Raw genomic sequence first — 13,620 nt, forward strand, 5'->3', positions numbered from 1 at the left:
AGCAATAGGGACCTTATTTGATGCTCACAAGTTTTTTTCTGTTCTGCACCTCTGAGCCTCCATCCTGCCGCCCCCATTAAGTAACAAGGTATGGAAGTTACGAGCGAGGCTTAGGAGTCACTCAGAAAGCTGAGATCCCCTCTTGGTCGTTTCTAGGAAACTACAATAAGCCAGTCCCTTTTGTAAATCTGTCTCCTTTCTGTAAAATGGGCAATTGCAGTACCTGCCTCCCAGGGACGGAAGGGTTTCACCTGCTCTAACAACTGATAGCAGAGATGTATGGCAAGCCCCGGGCCCAGAAGGGCTGCGCTCCCCCAAACGTCTCCTTCCCCTTCGTGGCGTCTCAGATGGTGTGTGCATGCTGGCGGGAGGAGGGGAGAAGACAGGTGGACACCAGGGCCCGCAGCCAGCCTGAGGTCACCTGGCGAGAAAGCAGCCAAGCTGGGCTGGAAACAGGTCCGTGACTCTGGTCACCTGCAGCTGTTTTTCTGGGCCTCCACCGCTGCGCGCACCCCCTCTTCCTGCTCTAGTACTTTCCTTCTCTCCTGCTAGTCTTCTCATTTCTCGATTTGCGTGGCTTCGCCACGTGGCAGGAGGCAGGGTCTGGGGTTGGGGGTGGGGAGACTCGGGCCTAATGTCGGTGCAGGGGCCTCCTGCCCAGTGTGAGGGCCCGGCCTACGGTGGGGAGGGGCGCCCGGGTCCCGGGGAGAACCTCGGAGTCCCCAGTGCGCAGTCTGGGAAGCCTGGACTGGGGGAAGGGTCGCGTGGATTACTGGGGAGTCCCTGAGCCAGAGAGGAGGGGCGAGGGAGTCCCACAGACAGCGGTGGGCGGGGCTTCCCTGGGTCCGAGGGCGATGCTCGGGGAGGGGCGTGGTCTCCCGGGAAAGGGCGGAGCTCCGCCGACTAGGGCTAAGCTTCGCCGCAAGGGGCGGAGTCTGGGCGAGGCGGAGCTCTCCTGGGGGCGGGGCCAACGGGGCGGGGCATCTGGACAGGGGGCGGAGCGTGGCGGTTCGCGCTCATCCCCCTCCCCCGGCCCCGGGTGTCCCCGTGACGAGGCAGCGCGGAGCCGCCGCGGGCCGGGCCCATCCCGCCGCAGCGGCCCGAGGCCGAGCAGGGGCGAGGCGGAGAGGGAGCGGCGCCCAGCGGGCCCGGAGCGCGGCCAGGTGAGCTGCAGGGGCGGAGGGGGCGGGGGCTGCGCCGGGCGGGCCCGGGCGGGCGCGGGGGGCGTGTTTGCGTGTCTGGGGGTGACGGCGGGAGTGGGTCCGAGGGCAGGCGCCTGTGGCTGCGCGCGTCCCTGCGGTCGCGGGTGCGGTGGGCTCCGCGCCCGTCCCGGCACTGGCCGCGGGGCTCGGGCTGTGCGGGGCCGTGTGCGTGCGCGCGCGTGTTCCGCGGAGGGGCCGCCGGGTGTGTATCTGCGTATGCGCTGGGCCGTCGCTGTGCCCGCCCGGGGCGCGGGGCGCGGGCCCGCCGGCGCAGTCCCTCCCGCGCGGGGATGTTTTCCAAACAGGCTGCCTGCGGGAGGCGAGCTCTGCTGCAGCCCGGGCGGCGGGGGGAGCGCCGCCCCCACAGGCCTCCCGAGACCCAGACCCGGGCGGCCGGGCCGCAGACACACACCTGAGGGAGGGAGGGACGCGCACCCGGGGGAGCCTGTTGGCCTGGCCGCAGGGCGAGGTCAAGGTGGGGAGACTGAGGCAGATGATGGTGAGGTGGAGGCGGGCAGACGAGATAGGAGAGGGTGGGAAGAGAGAGAGCAAAAAGGACAGCGGCTGGGAGGACAGAAAGTCATTGAGAAAACAGACAGAGGCCTAGACCGCACAGGGGCAGAAGGATTAAGATGGATAGATGGAGTCAAAGAACCTGACAGAGGAAGTAGCTCAGAGGTCCTGGGGCTAAGAACTAAACCCAGGAACTGAGTCTGAGGTGAGGGGTAAGGCCCCCCAACTCATGGCAAGCCCCTCTTCCAACCACATCCCAGACTGGTGTCTTGGTCAGAAGGCACCCTCTGGCCACCCCAAGTTTGTCCATCCCTCTGGCTCCACCAAATATCCTGACCCCCAGACTGTGCCACCCTCCACAGGGAGGCTCTTGGTTCCATCCCACCCATCTCCCCTCCCTGGTACCCCAGCATCCTGGGGCAGTTTAGGGGAGGCTGAGGTGAAGTGGTTGCCATAGCAACAGAGGCAGTGAAAGGTCATTATTGCCTTAGCTTAGGTGGCCCTGCAGTAGGCTGGAGCTGGGGTTGAGGGGGGCTGGGATGGGAAGCTGGAAAGCTCTTTTCTCTCTCATTCTGCCCAGAATGGTGCTGGAAGGAAACCCTGAAGTGGGGGCCCCTCGAACCTCAGACCTCCAGCACCCAGGGAACAAGGGCTCTTGTGTCCTCTCCTCTCCCGGTGAAGATGCACAGCCAGGCGAGGAGCCCATCAAGTATGGCGAGCTCATCGTTCTGGGGTGAGCTCCCTGGTGTGGGAGGGGTGGGGCACCAGGTACCCCCAGGGCAGCCAGAGCAAGGGTCCCACCCCCACAGGGCCTTCTGTGTTTGTCCCTCCTCACCTTCCCAGCGGAGAGACAAAAGTGACCGAACCCACCTCCATTCCTAAGTATGATTTTATCTTCCCATTTTTCACAAATTACCGAGACCACTGTAACTGCCCAAGTTTCTGATCAGATGAGGAAAAAAGTAACACCAGCTGCCATTCATAACGCCCTCGTGTGTGTGTGGTGTGGGGTGAAGAACTCTGGTTCTGCAGCCAAACTGCTCGGTTTGAGTCCTGCCTCTGCGGGTCGCTGAACTTCCCATGCCTCCATTTGCCCATGTTGCAAACAGGGGTGATAATAACCCTACCTCAGAGGGTGTCGGAAGGAATGAGTGAGGTGATTTCTGTAAAGCACGTAAACAGCGCCCGGCACGTGGCAAGTGTTCTGGGAGGCAGGCCTGTGCCGAGCCCTTTCACGGACATTATTTCATTTCAATCTTCACAAAGATGCTGTGAGGAAGGAGGTGAGGAAACCGAGGCTCAGAGAGGGGAAGTGACTGGCCCAAGGGCACACAGCTGGTAAGTGGCAGGGCTGGGATTTGGACCCAGGTCTTTCTTACTCTAGGTCTAGTGCTCTTTAACTAAGCCACAGCTGACCCTCACGCTACAGATGAGCGAGCCGAGGCCACAAGAGAGGGAGTGACGCGGGTTGGTGGCTGGGCAGTCCTCAACCCTCCTGGTCTTCGCCTGACCGGGGTTCCCGCACCATCCACTCAGCTCTTTCCCCAGGGACTTCCTCCTCCTCCTCCTCCTCCATCCAGGTCTCCCTTGGGCCTCTCTCTGTCATCCGTCCCGAAGAAACTATTTGATAAGCTCTATATTCATTATGAGGATTATTAAGAAATAATAATGACTACTGTTTGTTGACATGTATGTGCCACATGCTTTTTAAAGAAAATAATGATCACTAATGCTTATCAAGGGCCTGCTATAAAGATGCCAAACTCTGTGCCAAGCATTTTGTAAATGCTTTATCTTGTTTAGTTATCAAAATGAACCTGTGAGGCAAGTCCTGAAAAATGAGCCCCATTTTACAGAGGTCACCTGCTAAGTACAAGAGCTAGGCTTACACCAGGCCCACTTGCATCCCAGGCCTGTGTCCTGAACTACCCCACCCCAGGGCCTGCCCCCAGTACGTGGAAAGAGCTCACGAGGGCAAGAGCTCACGAGTGAGGCCCTCTTGGGAGTGCTTGTGTGGGAAAGGCAGCTGCTTCCTGTCCCAAAGGCAGGGCTGGCCTTCCAGCCGGGGGCAAGGCCACTGATGGGGGACACTGCAGACCAAAAGGTGTGGCCCCCTTGACAGCCCTCTGCAGAGCAGCAAAGCCCCACTCTGGCCATGCATCAGAACCGCCGGGAGAGCGTGTTGAAGATACACATAGATGGGCCCATTCAGGCCTCCAGAATCAGAGTCTAGTGGGACCAGAGACCTGGATTTTAACAAGTGCACCAGAAGATTCTGATTCAAGAGGTCCTCGTCTGTATTTGGCAACTGTCACTTCCTGTTTTAAAACCCTCATGGCCCCCCACTGCTTACAGAATAACCTCCTTGGCCTTGTGTATAGGGCCTCTCTACCACCTTCATCTCCCCTATGGCACTTCACCACCCAAATCACCATTCCCCAATCAAACCCAGCCGGCCCTGGGGCCTTCTTCCGGCTGAGCCTCCATCGGGAAGGGCTTCGCAAGTCCAGAGTCAGACAGACTCGGCTCAGATGGGCATTCTTTCCTTCGCCAGCCTGAGGCAAGGCACTGTACCTCCCTGAGCCTCGATTTCTCTCATTTGTAAAATGGGAAGAAAGACACTTGCCTGGCAGGACGTCGCACAGATTCCATTAGATGATTAATAACGCGAAGGACCAGGAACACGAAGGCACTGGTACATGGCAGCGATCAAAGCTATGACTCACCCCCTCTTTGCCTCTGACAATCATTCCCTCTGGACAAGAGCTGGAAAAGAAAGTGGAAATTTGACTTGTATGGATATGTGGAGTTCGTGGCATTGTGGGACTAGTTTTTCTTTCATTTTGGTTTCTAGTTGTATGTAATAAATGACAATGTACCACAGGTGAATCCTTTCTAGTTCTTCAAGACCCAGTAGAGGTGTTCCCTCCCCCAGAAACCTGATCCTAAGACCAGAATTCCCTTCCTCTCCTCTGGACCTGTGCCTGGGTCATGGAGCAGCTTAGGGCCCCTCCACTGAAGGCCCACAACCCACCCATGGTGCATCACCTCTGCCGCCCCAGCACCCATCCAGGCACGGCTCAGCTGTCCAGGAAATACGTGCTTAATAGAATGAATGTCCTTTTGAAGCTGTTCTGATACCCACTCCAACTCTCCAGTGCCTTGGTTTGTTATTGTAGTGTCTTCCAGTTCCAGGTGGTTCTAGAGCTTGTTTATTAAGGTAGGATCTGCCCAGAAGTTGGCAGAGTGGGTCGTGTCTCATCAGGAGCTCACTTCCTCTCCTTCTCTCTCTCCTCCCCTCTCTCCTCCCGAAACCCTTTCTTCTTAACTCCCCACATCCACAGCTACAATGGATGTTTGGCGAGTGGGGACAAGGGCCGCCGGAGAAGCCGCTTGGCACTGAGCCGCCGGCCGCACGCCAACGGAGTGAGGCCGGATGTCATGCACCACATCTCCACGCCGCTCGTGTCCAAGGCAAGCCGCTGACCCCTCGACCTGGGTGCCATACCTGCCCTCCCTGCCCAAGGCCCAGGTCCTCAGCCTTCCTGGTCCTCCCTGCCCTCAGCTCCGTTGGAACAGGGGGGCCACTGTGCCGTCACTCACTGCCTACTGGGCTGTGAGAGAAAGGGTGGTGACGGGAGGTCCTTCGCAGTGTGTGCAGTCCGTTGCAGTTGGTAAAATGTTTCCTTGACCACCAGACCCCATTCATTGGATGGAAATGAGCAGCATCCTCTTAGAGGCAGCTGAGGCTCAGAGAGGGGGATGTGACGGTCACACAGAAGGGCAAAGGGAAAACCTTTGGCTCGAGAGGATTTGGGTTAGAATTCAGCCTCCACTATTTCCAGCTGTGTGCATTTAGGCCCGTTGCTCTCTGACCTGCAGTTCCCTCAGCTGATAACCCCATTCTTGGGGTGTCTGTAGGGGTTAAGTCAGGTAACCCGTGTAAAAGCACCTGCTGTGCGGGCCACCCTCTGCAAAGGTGGAACCTGAGCTCCAGCTTCTGGCTCAGAGGCTTAGGCTTCTCACGGCCACATGCCCTGGGAAGTGACTTCTTTCTCCCCGCCAGGCACTGAGTAACCGTGGCCAGCACAGCATCTCGTACACACTGTCCCGGAGCCACTCGGTCATAGTGGAGTACACACACGACAGCGACACAGACATGTTCCAGGTATGCTCAGGCCCCTCCCCAAACCTCCTGGCCTCAGGGCCGCTGGGCTCTAGGCTCTGCAGGTGTTCCAGGCTGCGGCCTGGGAAAGATGTGCACTCGGCGTAGTCCGCTGCTCTTCAGATGAGGGTGTGGATGTTCCAGCGTGGCCTGTTGAATTTCAGAGTCACACAGCCAGTCTGTGGCTGTATCGAGACTCCCAGGCTGCGGGAGGCCACACAGCTCAGAGTTCAGAGTGCAGGTGCGAGAGTCATATGGCTGGGCTCAGATCCCAGCTCTGCCACTTACCGCTGGGTGACTTCGGCAAGAGTCATTTAAGTTCTCTGGGTCTTGTTTTCCTCATCTGGAAAGTGAGGCCATAACACCACCCACCCACGGGCAGATTAGCTGAGGTATATCCCACATAAGGTGCGTAGCAGGCGGCCTGGTGTATAATAAATACCTACTAAAAACGCACTATTTGCTGCTAACATCTGAGCACCCTTTTATTCGATCAGCAAATCCACTAGTTTTTGTTGAGTGGGGTGTTCCCCAGCACTGTGGGGTGACAGAGAAGGAGAAGTTCCAGACCGTGGCTTATGGACTTGGACACCCCACCTGGGAGCCCCAAGGGCCGAAGGAGTTGGTGCTGCCCCACCCCCAGGGCCTGGTAGCCTCACTGTCTGGCCCTGCGTGCAGAGAGCTGCTGGTGCACTGGGCTGGGAAGCCCAGGAGACCTCCCTGTGCACATAAAATCCCTGGGCCTGCCCCCTCTTTTCCGCAGATCGGCCGCTCCACGGAGAACATGATCGACTTTGTGGTAACAGACACGTCCCCTGGAGGAGGGGCCACTGAGGGCCCTTCTGCCCAGAGCACCATCTCCCGCTACGCCTGCCGCATCCTCTGTGACCGCCGGCCGCCCTATACAGCCCGCATCTACGCTGCTGGCTTCGATGCCTCCAGCAACATCTTTCTTGGAGTGAGTGAGCCCCCAGGCAGGGACCAACTCTTCAAATGAGAGTGAGCCAAGGGGTAGGCTGGGGAGGCGCAGCACCCTGGGGTGACGGACCAGCCCACAGTAACCCTAATGACGACCCAGGCAGAGATTAGCAACCCCACTTAACAAATAAGTGAGCAAAGTGAGGCTCAGAGAGGGCGAGTGATGCCCAAGTCATGCAAGTCCAATGCCTGTCCTCTCTGGGCCACCTCTGAACTTGAGGGTAGAGCGGCAGCACCTCTCATGTGCAGCCTGCTGGGGGGCCTCTTGGGGATGTGATCTGACCCCTAATGTGGTCCCAGGAACGGGCAGCCAAATGGCGGACCCCCGATGGTCTGATGGATGGCCTGACCACCAATGGAGTGCTGGTGATGCACCCAGCGGGTGGCTTCTCGGAGGACTCTGCTCCAGGCGTCTGGCGAGAGATCTCAGTCTGCGGGAATGTGTACACCCTGCGGGACAGCCGCTCAGCCCAGCAGCGGGGCAAGCTGGTAGGTGGCCTGCTCTGTTCCCCACTCCCGTTCTTGCCAGGCCCTTACAATCTGCCCGCACCCTGCCCAAGCCAGGAGTGATCACCAGCCCTTCTGCCCAAGGGAACCCCCAACAAGCTCCATCTGGGGGATCCCAGGCTCGGAGAGTTCTTGGCACGTGCCACTTGTCCTACAGATAGGACCAGACCTGTGTCCCTAAGTGTAGTCTGTGTACCACTGGGGCTCTCTGGGGAGCACTGAAGTAGAGCACATGCAAGCACCCCGTGCACTACCAAGCGGCTCTGAGACTGCTGGCAGCTTAAAAAATCACACCCTCTTAGGAGGGTGACACTTGGCCCTGTGTGAGCAGTTTATAGCCTGGTGTGTTAGCAGTCCGTAGAGTGTCTGTCACGTTTAGACGGGTTTAGCTTTATTCTCCTCTCCCAACAGGAAAGGGCCCTTAGAGTCTCTCTGACACAGGTGGCAGTGGAAGCGCCACAGGGTACAGATTGGAGAACTAAGGGTAGGAGCTGGGCGTGAGCCCTAAAGAGAGGCAGGGGCTTGCCCAAGGTCACCTGGCTATGCTCCTCAAACGGGGCCATGCAGAGGTCTTCCTGGGTGTAAGCACATCCTGCAAAACCTCAGGGAGAAGCGTGGCTTATCTTTTTAGAGCATCAACACTACTGGGAGATTTGGGGAAGCGTTATTTTTTTAAACTATACACATGAATGTTTCTTTTCTTTTTTTTTTTTTTTTTTTTTTTTTGAGACAGTCTCACTTTGTTGCCCAGGCTAGAGTGAGTGCCCTGGCATCAGCCTAGCTCACAGCAACCTCAAACTCCTGGGCTCAAGCAATCCTGCTGCCTCAGCCTCCTGAGTAGCTGGGACTACAGGCATGTGCCACCATGCCCAGCTAATTTTTTCTATATATATTAGTTGGCCAATTAATTTATTACTATTTATAGTAGAGACGGGGTCTCGCTTTTGCTCAGGCTGGTTTCGAACTCCTGACATCGAGCAATCCGCCCGCCTCGGCCTCCCAGAGTGCTAGGATTACAGGCGTGAGCCACTGTGCCCGGCTGAATGTTTCATACACTCATTGAGCGCCCACTGTATGCCAGGCGCTATTCCAAGTGCTAAGATTAACGGATTCCTTTAATCTTCATGAGAACCATTTGAGAAACTGGGAAAAATAAATATTAATAAAAAAAAATAAAAAAATAAAAAAAATAAAAAATTAAAAAAATTAAAAAAAAAGAAAAAAAAAAAAAGAGAAACTAGGGGACGCCTCCATCTTGAGGATGAGGAAGCTAAGACAGAGAGAGGTGGGGTTGCTCCCCCAGGGACACAGAGTTAGTAAACTGTGAGGCAGGAACCCAAACAAACCCGGCAGCCTAGCTCCAGAGCGTTTGCTTTTAACCACAGTCCCTGGACAGCTGCTGTGGGCCAAGTATCCGGCATGCCCAGTGTTCCCCGCCCCTGCCTTTAGGGGGCACTTTGGAAAACATTTTAGAAAAACCCTGTTTTGATCCAGACCTCCTGATTATACAGATGAGGAAACCAAGGCCTGTGCCCCGTTGGGAGCGAGGGCCAGCCCAGACCCAGGGAGCACTGCTGCCCTCCGACAGGGCCTTCCAGCCCATCCTGCTGGCCCAGGGTGCCCTCTCCCGGGAGGCTCAGTGGGATGGACAGGCGGCCTGGCTGGGGGCCTCCTGGGCAGTAAGACCCTTCTGCTGCCTCTGCAGGTGGAAAACGAATCCAACGTGCTGCAGGACGGCTCCCTCATCGACCTGTGCGGGGCCACGCTGCTGTGGCGCACGCCAGCCGGGCTGCTGCGGGCACCCACGCTGAAGCAGCTGGAGGCCCAGCGGCAGGAGGCAAATGCGGCGAGGCCCCAGTGCCCCGTGGGGCTCAGCACCCTGGCCTTCCCCAGCCCGGCCCGTGGCCGCACAGCACCCGACAAGCAGCAGCCCTGGGTCTACGTCCGTTGTGGCCACGTCCACGGCTATCACGGCTGGGGCTGCCGGCGGGAGCGGGGCCCCCAGGAGCGTGAATGTCCTCTCTGCCGCCTCGTGGGGCCCTATGTGCCCTTGTGGCTGGGCCAGGAGGCTGGGCTCTGCCTGGACCCTGGGCCCCCCAGCCACGCCTTTGCGCCCTGTGGCCATGTCTGCTCCGAGAAGACTGCCCGCTACTGGGCCCAGACACCGCTGCCCCATGGCACCCACGCTTTCCACGCTGCCTGCCCCTTTTGTGGGGCCTGGCTCACCGGCGAGCATGGCTGTGTCCGCCTCATTTTCCAGGGGCCACTGGACTAGGCTTCCCGGGCCCCCTTGCTGCTGTGCTCACCTACCCACCTAGGACCCCACTTCCTGCAGCCCAGAGGGAGTTCTGCATGTGGGACACTAGCTGCTGGCACGTGGCCATGCCAGATGAACATGTTGGATGGGCTGTGCCCTTCCCCCCAAGTCTGGAGGTCCCCGGGATCTCTCTACCCTGTCACCCCGTCATACTGATGGGGCCTTCAGTACCAGCTCTGCCCTGGGCCGATGGAGGGAAGCCCAGCCCCATGCCCCTGCCCTTCCTGGGCCGTCCCACGTCATGCCGCCTACACTGTGTGCCCCTGGGGGGGTGAAGGGGCCAAGGACTCCTGACCCCCAGCTTAGGCTGGCTGTGCCCTGAGCCTGCCAACCCAGTTCCAGATATTCATCCCTCCTGCTGCTGCCCTGGGTTCTTCTATAAACCTCGCTGCTCAGCTGCCCGCCCAAATCCCACGTGTCCTGCATGCGTGCAGTGCCTCCAGCCCCGGAGCCAGCGCTGGGTAGATGGCAGGCTGGGACTGGCATTTGCTGACAACCATTATGGGCTGGACTCTATGCCAAGTTGGGTCTGGGGACACAGGGACGATCAGACCAGGTTCTCCCCCCTCCCCAGGGGCAGAGTTCACAGTCTAGTGGAGGACCGACAAAGTTGCCAAATGACAGCACAGCTTCCTGTGCACTAGGATCAGAGAATGGTCAGGGCCGGTGGGGCAGTCCTCACTGGCGGTGGGGCAGGGGGCTTCACAGAGGAGGTGGCTTAGGAGCTCAGCCTCGATGGCCGCTTGGAATCTTCCAGGTTCACAGGATGGGAAGGGTGCTCAAGGCAGAGGGAGGGCTTGCACAGGTCAGCAAACAGGAAACTGAGGGACAGATTCAGTGCAGCTGGAGCATGGGACACAGGGGGCAGGGAAGGGGCTGGAGCAAGAGGTCGTTGGCCCTGCCAACTGGGAAGATGCTGGATGGAGGATTCTGAACCTCATGTTGGACGGTCAGGAGTCAACAAAGGAGAGAGATGCGCAGGTCCAGAGCGTTGGCTGTGACACAAGGGCTATCGTTCCTGAATGCCCACCTTGTGCCCCGCACTGTGCTAATGATAATAATAACTGCGCTCACTGAGCACCCACCAGGCACCGGGCTCTGCTTCTCTGAGGTTTTCTTACTAATTTCACAGTGACCCCAGGGAGGATGGTGTTGCCATTTGTGTTTACAGGGAGATTAAGGCACGTGTTTCAAGTCACACGGCTGGGAAGTGGCCAAGCCAGGATTGGAATCCACGGCTGCCAGTCTGGCGTCAGAGCCCGCCCCTCCCCACGCACTGTACTGTTTTCCTTGCACACGAACAGGGTTTTGGAGACTGAATTGGTGGATACCCACCTGCCCCATGCCCAGCCCTGGGCAGGGCCTCTGGTCTGGGGGGAGGGGATCTGCATGTGCCTGTACTAGGAGCTGACCACCGTGCTGACCCCTGCACCTGCTGGCAACCAGGCCAGAGGTGTTCTGAGGAGAGAGAAGGCACAGGAAGGACCTGGGGCCTGAGCCACGTCTTGCATGATATTGTCTCCAGAGGAAGGGAGGAGTTGGGAGGGCAGCCAGGTGAGGGGAAGAGCATGGTGTGGCAGGAAAATGATTGACAACCATGACCCTAGTTTGGACGGGGCAGAAAAAGGGAATGGGGGTGGGGTGGGGATGGTTGCCATGGGGGCCGAGTCTGAACTGGGCTTCCAGTCATCTGGCTACAGGTCACCTCTCCCTGTGAGCCAAGGGCGAAGCTGGGGGTGTTGCTGGGGTTGCCCCCAGACCATTCCTGCAGAGAGCAACCTGGAAGATAGGTAGACGTGTTCTAGAGATGAGAAAGGCCTGACCTGGGCATTGTCCCCAGTGGAAGACAGATGCCATTGCCTTGGGGAGGGACCTGCCTAAGGCCACACAGCTGGCTGGAGCCAAAGAGACCAGACCTGGGCTTATTGAGAGGACAGAGGGCGCCTCTGCGGGCGATGTGAGCAGATCCTTGCTTCTGAGCATCGTGCTGCTACAACAGGGCCGAGTGGGGAAGCTGGAGTGGTGCAGGAGCATTTCAGCCACCCCGCCCCCCAAAACACTAGCAATCCAGCTCTGCCCAGCTGCTCTCTTTTCTGACCCAGTAGGGAACAAGACAGGGTCATCCCCTTTCCAGTGGGGGAGCCTCAGGCTCTGGGAGCAGAGACAAGCGAAGGGCACCGGCCCGGTGCTGGGAGAACTCAGAGGTGTTGGCGGAGGGGGTCAGAGGGCCCTGGGTCTCGCCCCAGCTCTGCCCTTGCCAGCTATTGGAGCCTCAGTTTCCTCAACTGTTAAATGGAATAACAGTCCCTACCTCACCAGGGGGTTGTGAATGTGTGGAGGGCACCTGTAAGGCAGTAGGCAATGTGATGTCCTCACCTACTCCTTTTTCATTCCCATGGGGAAGAGCCAAGGGCTGGCGGGGTTGTGACTCCAGTGAGGAGACTGCTTTGCGTGTGTGTGTGTGTGTGTGTGTGTGTGTATAGGGCAGGAGGAGGGGACAGCGTGGTGGAACGTCTGAATAAGGTAGGCCCCAGTTCAGGGACACCTGAGGACATGCTGTGTAGCCTTGTGGAAGTCAGTGAACCTCTTAGCCTCTTCCCCCAAGTGTACAACGGGTAAAATGATGGTACCCTCGGGATTTTTAGAAGAATTGAATGAGATCCTCCCTGTCAAGCTGCTAGCAAGGGCCCGCAGTGAGGGCCCATATTAGCTGTCATCACGACAGTGTGAGCGAGCATGCAGCTTGGTCGCAGGTCCCAAGAGTACGGATCGTTTGCTTGCCCGAGATGCGCCCTGGTGGCAGCGGGCAGTACTGCCTCCTCTGCCTGTGTGTGCATTTCACTTTCGCGCGAGTCAACTTTATGCCCCTTACAAAGACGACGAAAACCGAGGCACGGGGAAGAAGAGGGGTGACTCAGTCCTAAGGTCGTAGACCAACTTGTTGAGCTCCCCCACACAGCGACAGTCACCATCAAAGCCGAAGCTGGTGGCACTGTTGCGCCACGCAGGGCCTCGGGCACCTCTGTGAAGGAGAAACTGGAGTCTGGTGGCAGACGCTGCCCGCGCCGACACGCGCGTGGCAAGGACAGTGCGGGGCTTGCGCCTCCAAACGCACAGCCCCGCGCAGCCACGGGGGCGGCACTGCCCAGGCGACGACGCACAAGCCTACAGTATCCCTCGGGTTGGATTCAACTACTAGCCAGGTTCCCCCAGTAAAGCCACGACAGGTGGCGGAGGCCTGATTCGACCTCAGACTACCTGGCTCCGCCCCAGTCTGGCCGGGACCTCAGGCCGGGCCCGGACCGCACTAAGAGAGGACCCCAGGAGGCTTTCCGGCCATCGAGCACCAGGCAGGCAAGAAACTGCCCGGCCCTCCCTGCTCGCGCCTCTTTGTGCGGAGGACACCCGCTCGGGAGCGTTAGGGGACCGGCCCCGGGCCCGGGCGAGTCGGCGGCGCTGCAGGGAGGCGCTCGGGGCGTTTTAGCCTCGATTCCTGGCACCGAGAGCCGGGTCGCGGTCTCCGACGAGTTCCCGCCCCCGGGGCCCCGAGTCCAGGGAGGAGCGGGAGCCGCAGGTCCCCCCTGGAAAACTGAGGTCAGGGGACGCTGGGGCGAAACCCCAAAAGGGAGAGGGGTCGGGGCTGTGCGTTGCGGGGAGATCCCTGGTGCTCCGTCCCTGACGCCCCGGGCGCGGGGACCTAGCGAGCCCCGTCCGCGGGACGGGGGGGGGGGGGGGGGGGGGGGGGGCTGGTCCCTGCGCGAGCGCGGCCTGTGGACAAAAGGCCAAGGCCACCGGGGCCGGTCCCCGCGCCACCCCGTAGCGCCTGGGGGCGGGAGCCGGCCGGCACGAGAGGCTCCCCTCGGCACGCCTATTGGCTGGAGCCGACGCCCATCTGGGCCCCGGGGCCAGACCATTGGCCAGTGGGGGCGGGGTTCGCA

At 59.2% G+C, this 13,620-nt stretch overlaps 1 protein-coding gene across 2 annotated transcripts; it reads left to right on the forward strand.

The window, feature by feature from the left end:
- The first annotated feature begins 1,041 nt into the window (after window positions 1-1,041).
- On the forward strand, window positions 1,042-9,790 carry PELI3 (pellino E3 ubiquitin protein ligase family member 3). 2 transcript variants are annotated; one of them, XM_012757568.2, is made up of 8 exons: window positions 1,042-1,163; window positions 2,296-2,448; window positions 2,982-3,053; window positions 5,060-5,189; window positions 5,782-5,883; window positions 6,644-6,838; window positions 7,159-7,347; window positions 9,071-9,790. In XM_012757568.2, exons 2-8 carry the CDS (start codon window positions 2,297-2,299, stop codon window positions 9,638-9,640), a joined length of 1,410 nt encoding a protein of 469 aa, XP_012613022.1. In that variant the 5' UTR covers window positions 1,042-1,163; window position 2,296; the 3' UTR covers window positions 9,641-9,790. The 2 variants fall into 2 exon arrangements, with proteins under 2 accessions (XP_012613022.1, XP_012613025.1); XM_012757571.2 differs by lacking the exon at window positions 2,982-3,053.
- The last annotated feature ends 3,830 nt before the right edge of the window (window positions 9,791-13,620 follow it).

The sequence above is a fragment of the Microcebus murinus genome, chromosome 4, assembly GCF_040939455.1.
Source record: "Microcebus murinus isolate Inina chromosome 4, M.murinus_Inina_mat1.0, whole genome shotgun sequence".
NCBI lineage: Eukaryota > Metazoa > Chordata > Mammalia > Primates > Cheirogaleidae > Microcebus > Microcebus murinus.

Excerpts from the sequence above, each read along its gene's own strand:
- PELI3 (XM_012757568.2), top strand. The coding sequence starts at position 2,297 with ATGGTGCTGGAAGGAAACCCTGAAGTGGGGGCCCCTCGAACCTCAGAC. Across the intron at positions 2,449-2,981 it reads GGCGAGCTCATCGTTCTGGG|ATGCTGTGAGGAAGGAGGTG; the intron begins GTGAGCTCCCTG and ends ATCTTCACAAAG. Across the intron at positions 5,190-5,781 it reads CCACGCCGCTCGTGTCCAAG|GCACTGAGTAACCGTGGCCA; the intron begins GCAAGCCGCTGA and ends TCTCCCCGCCAG.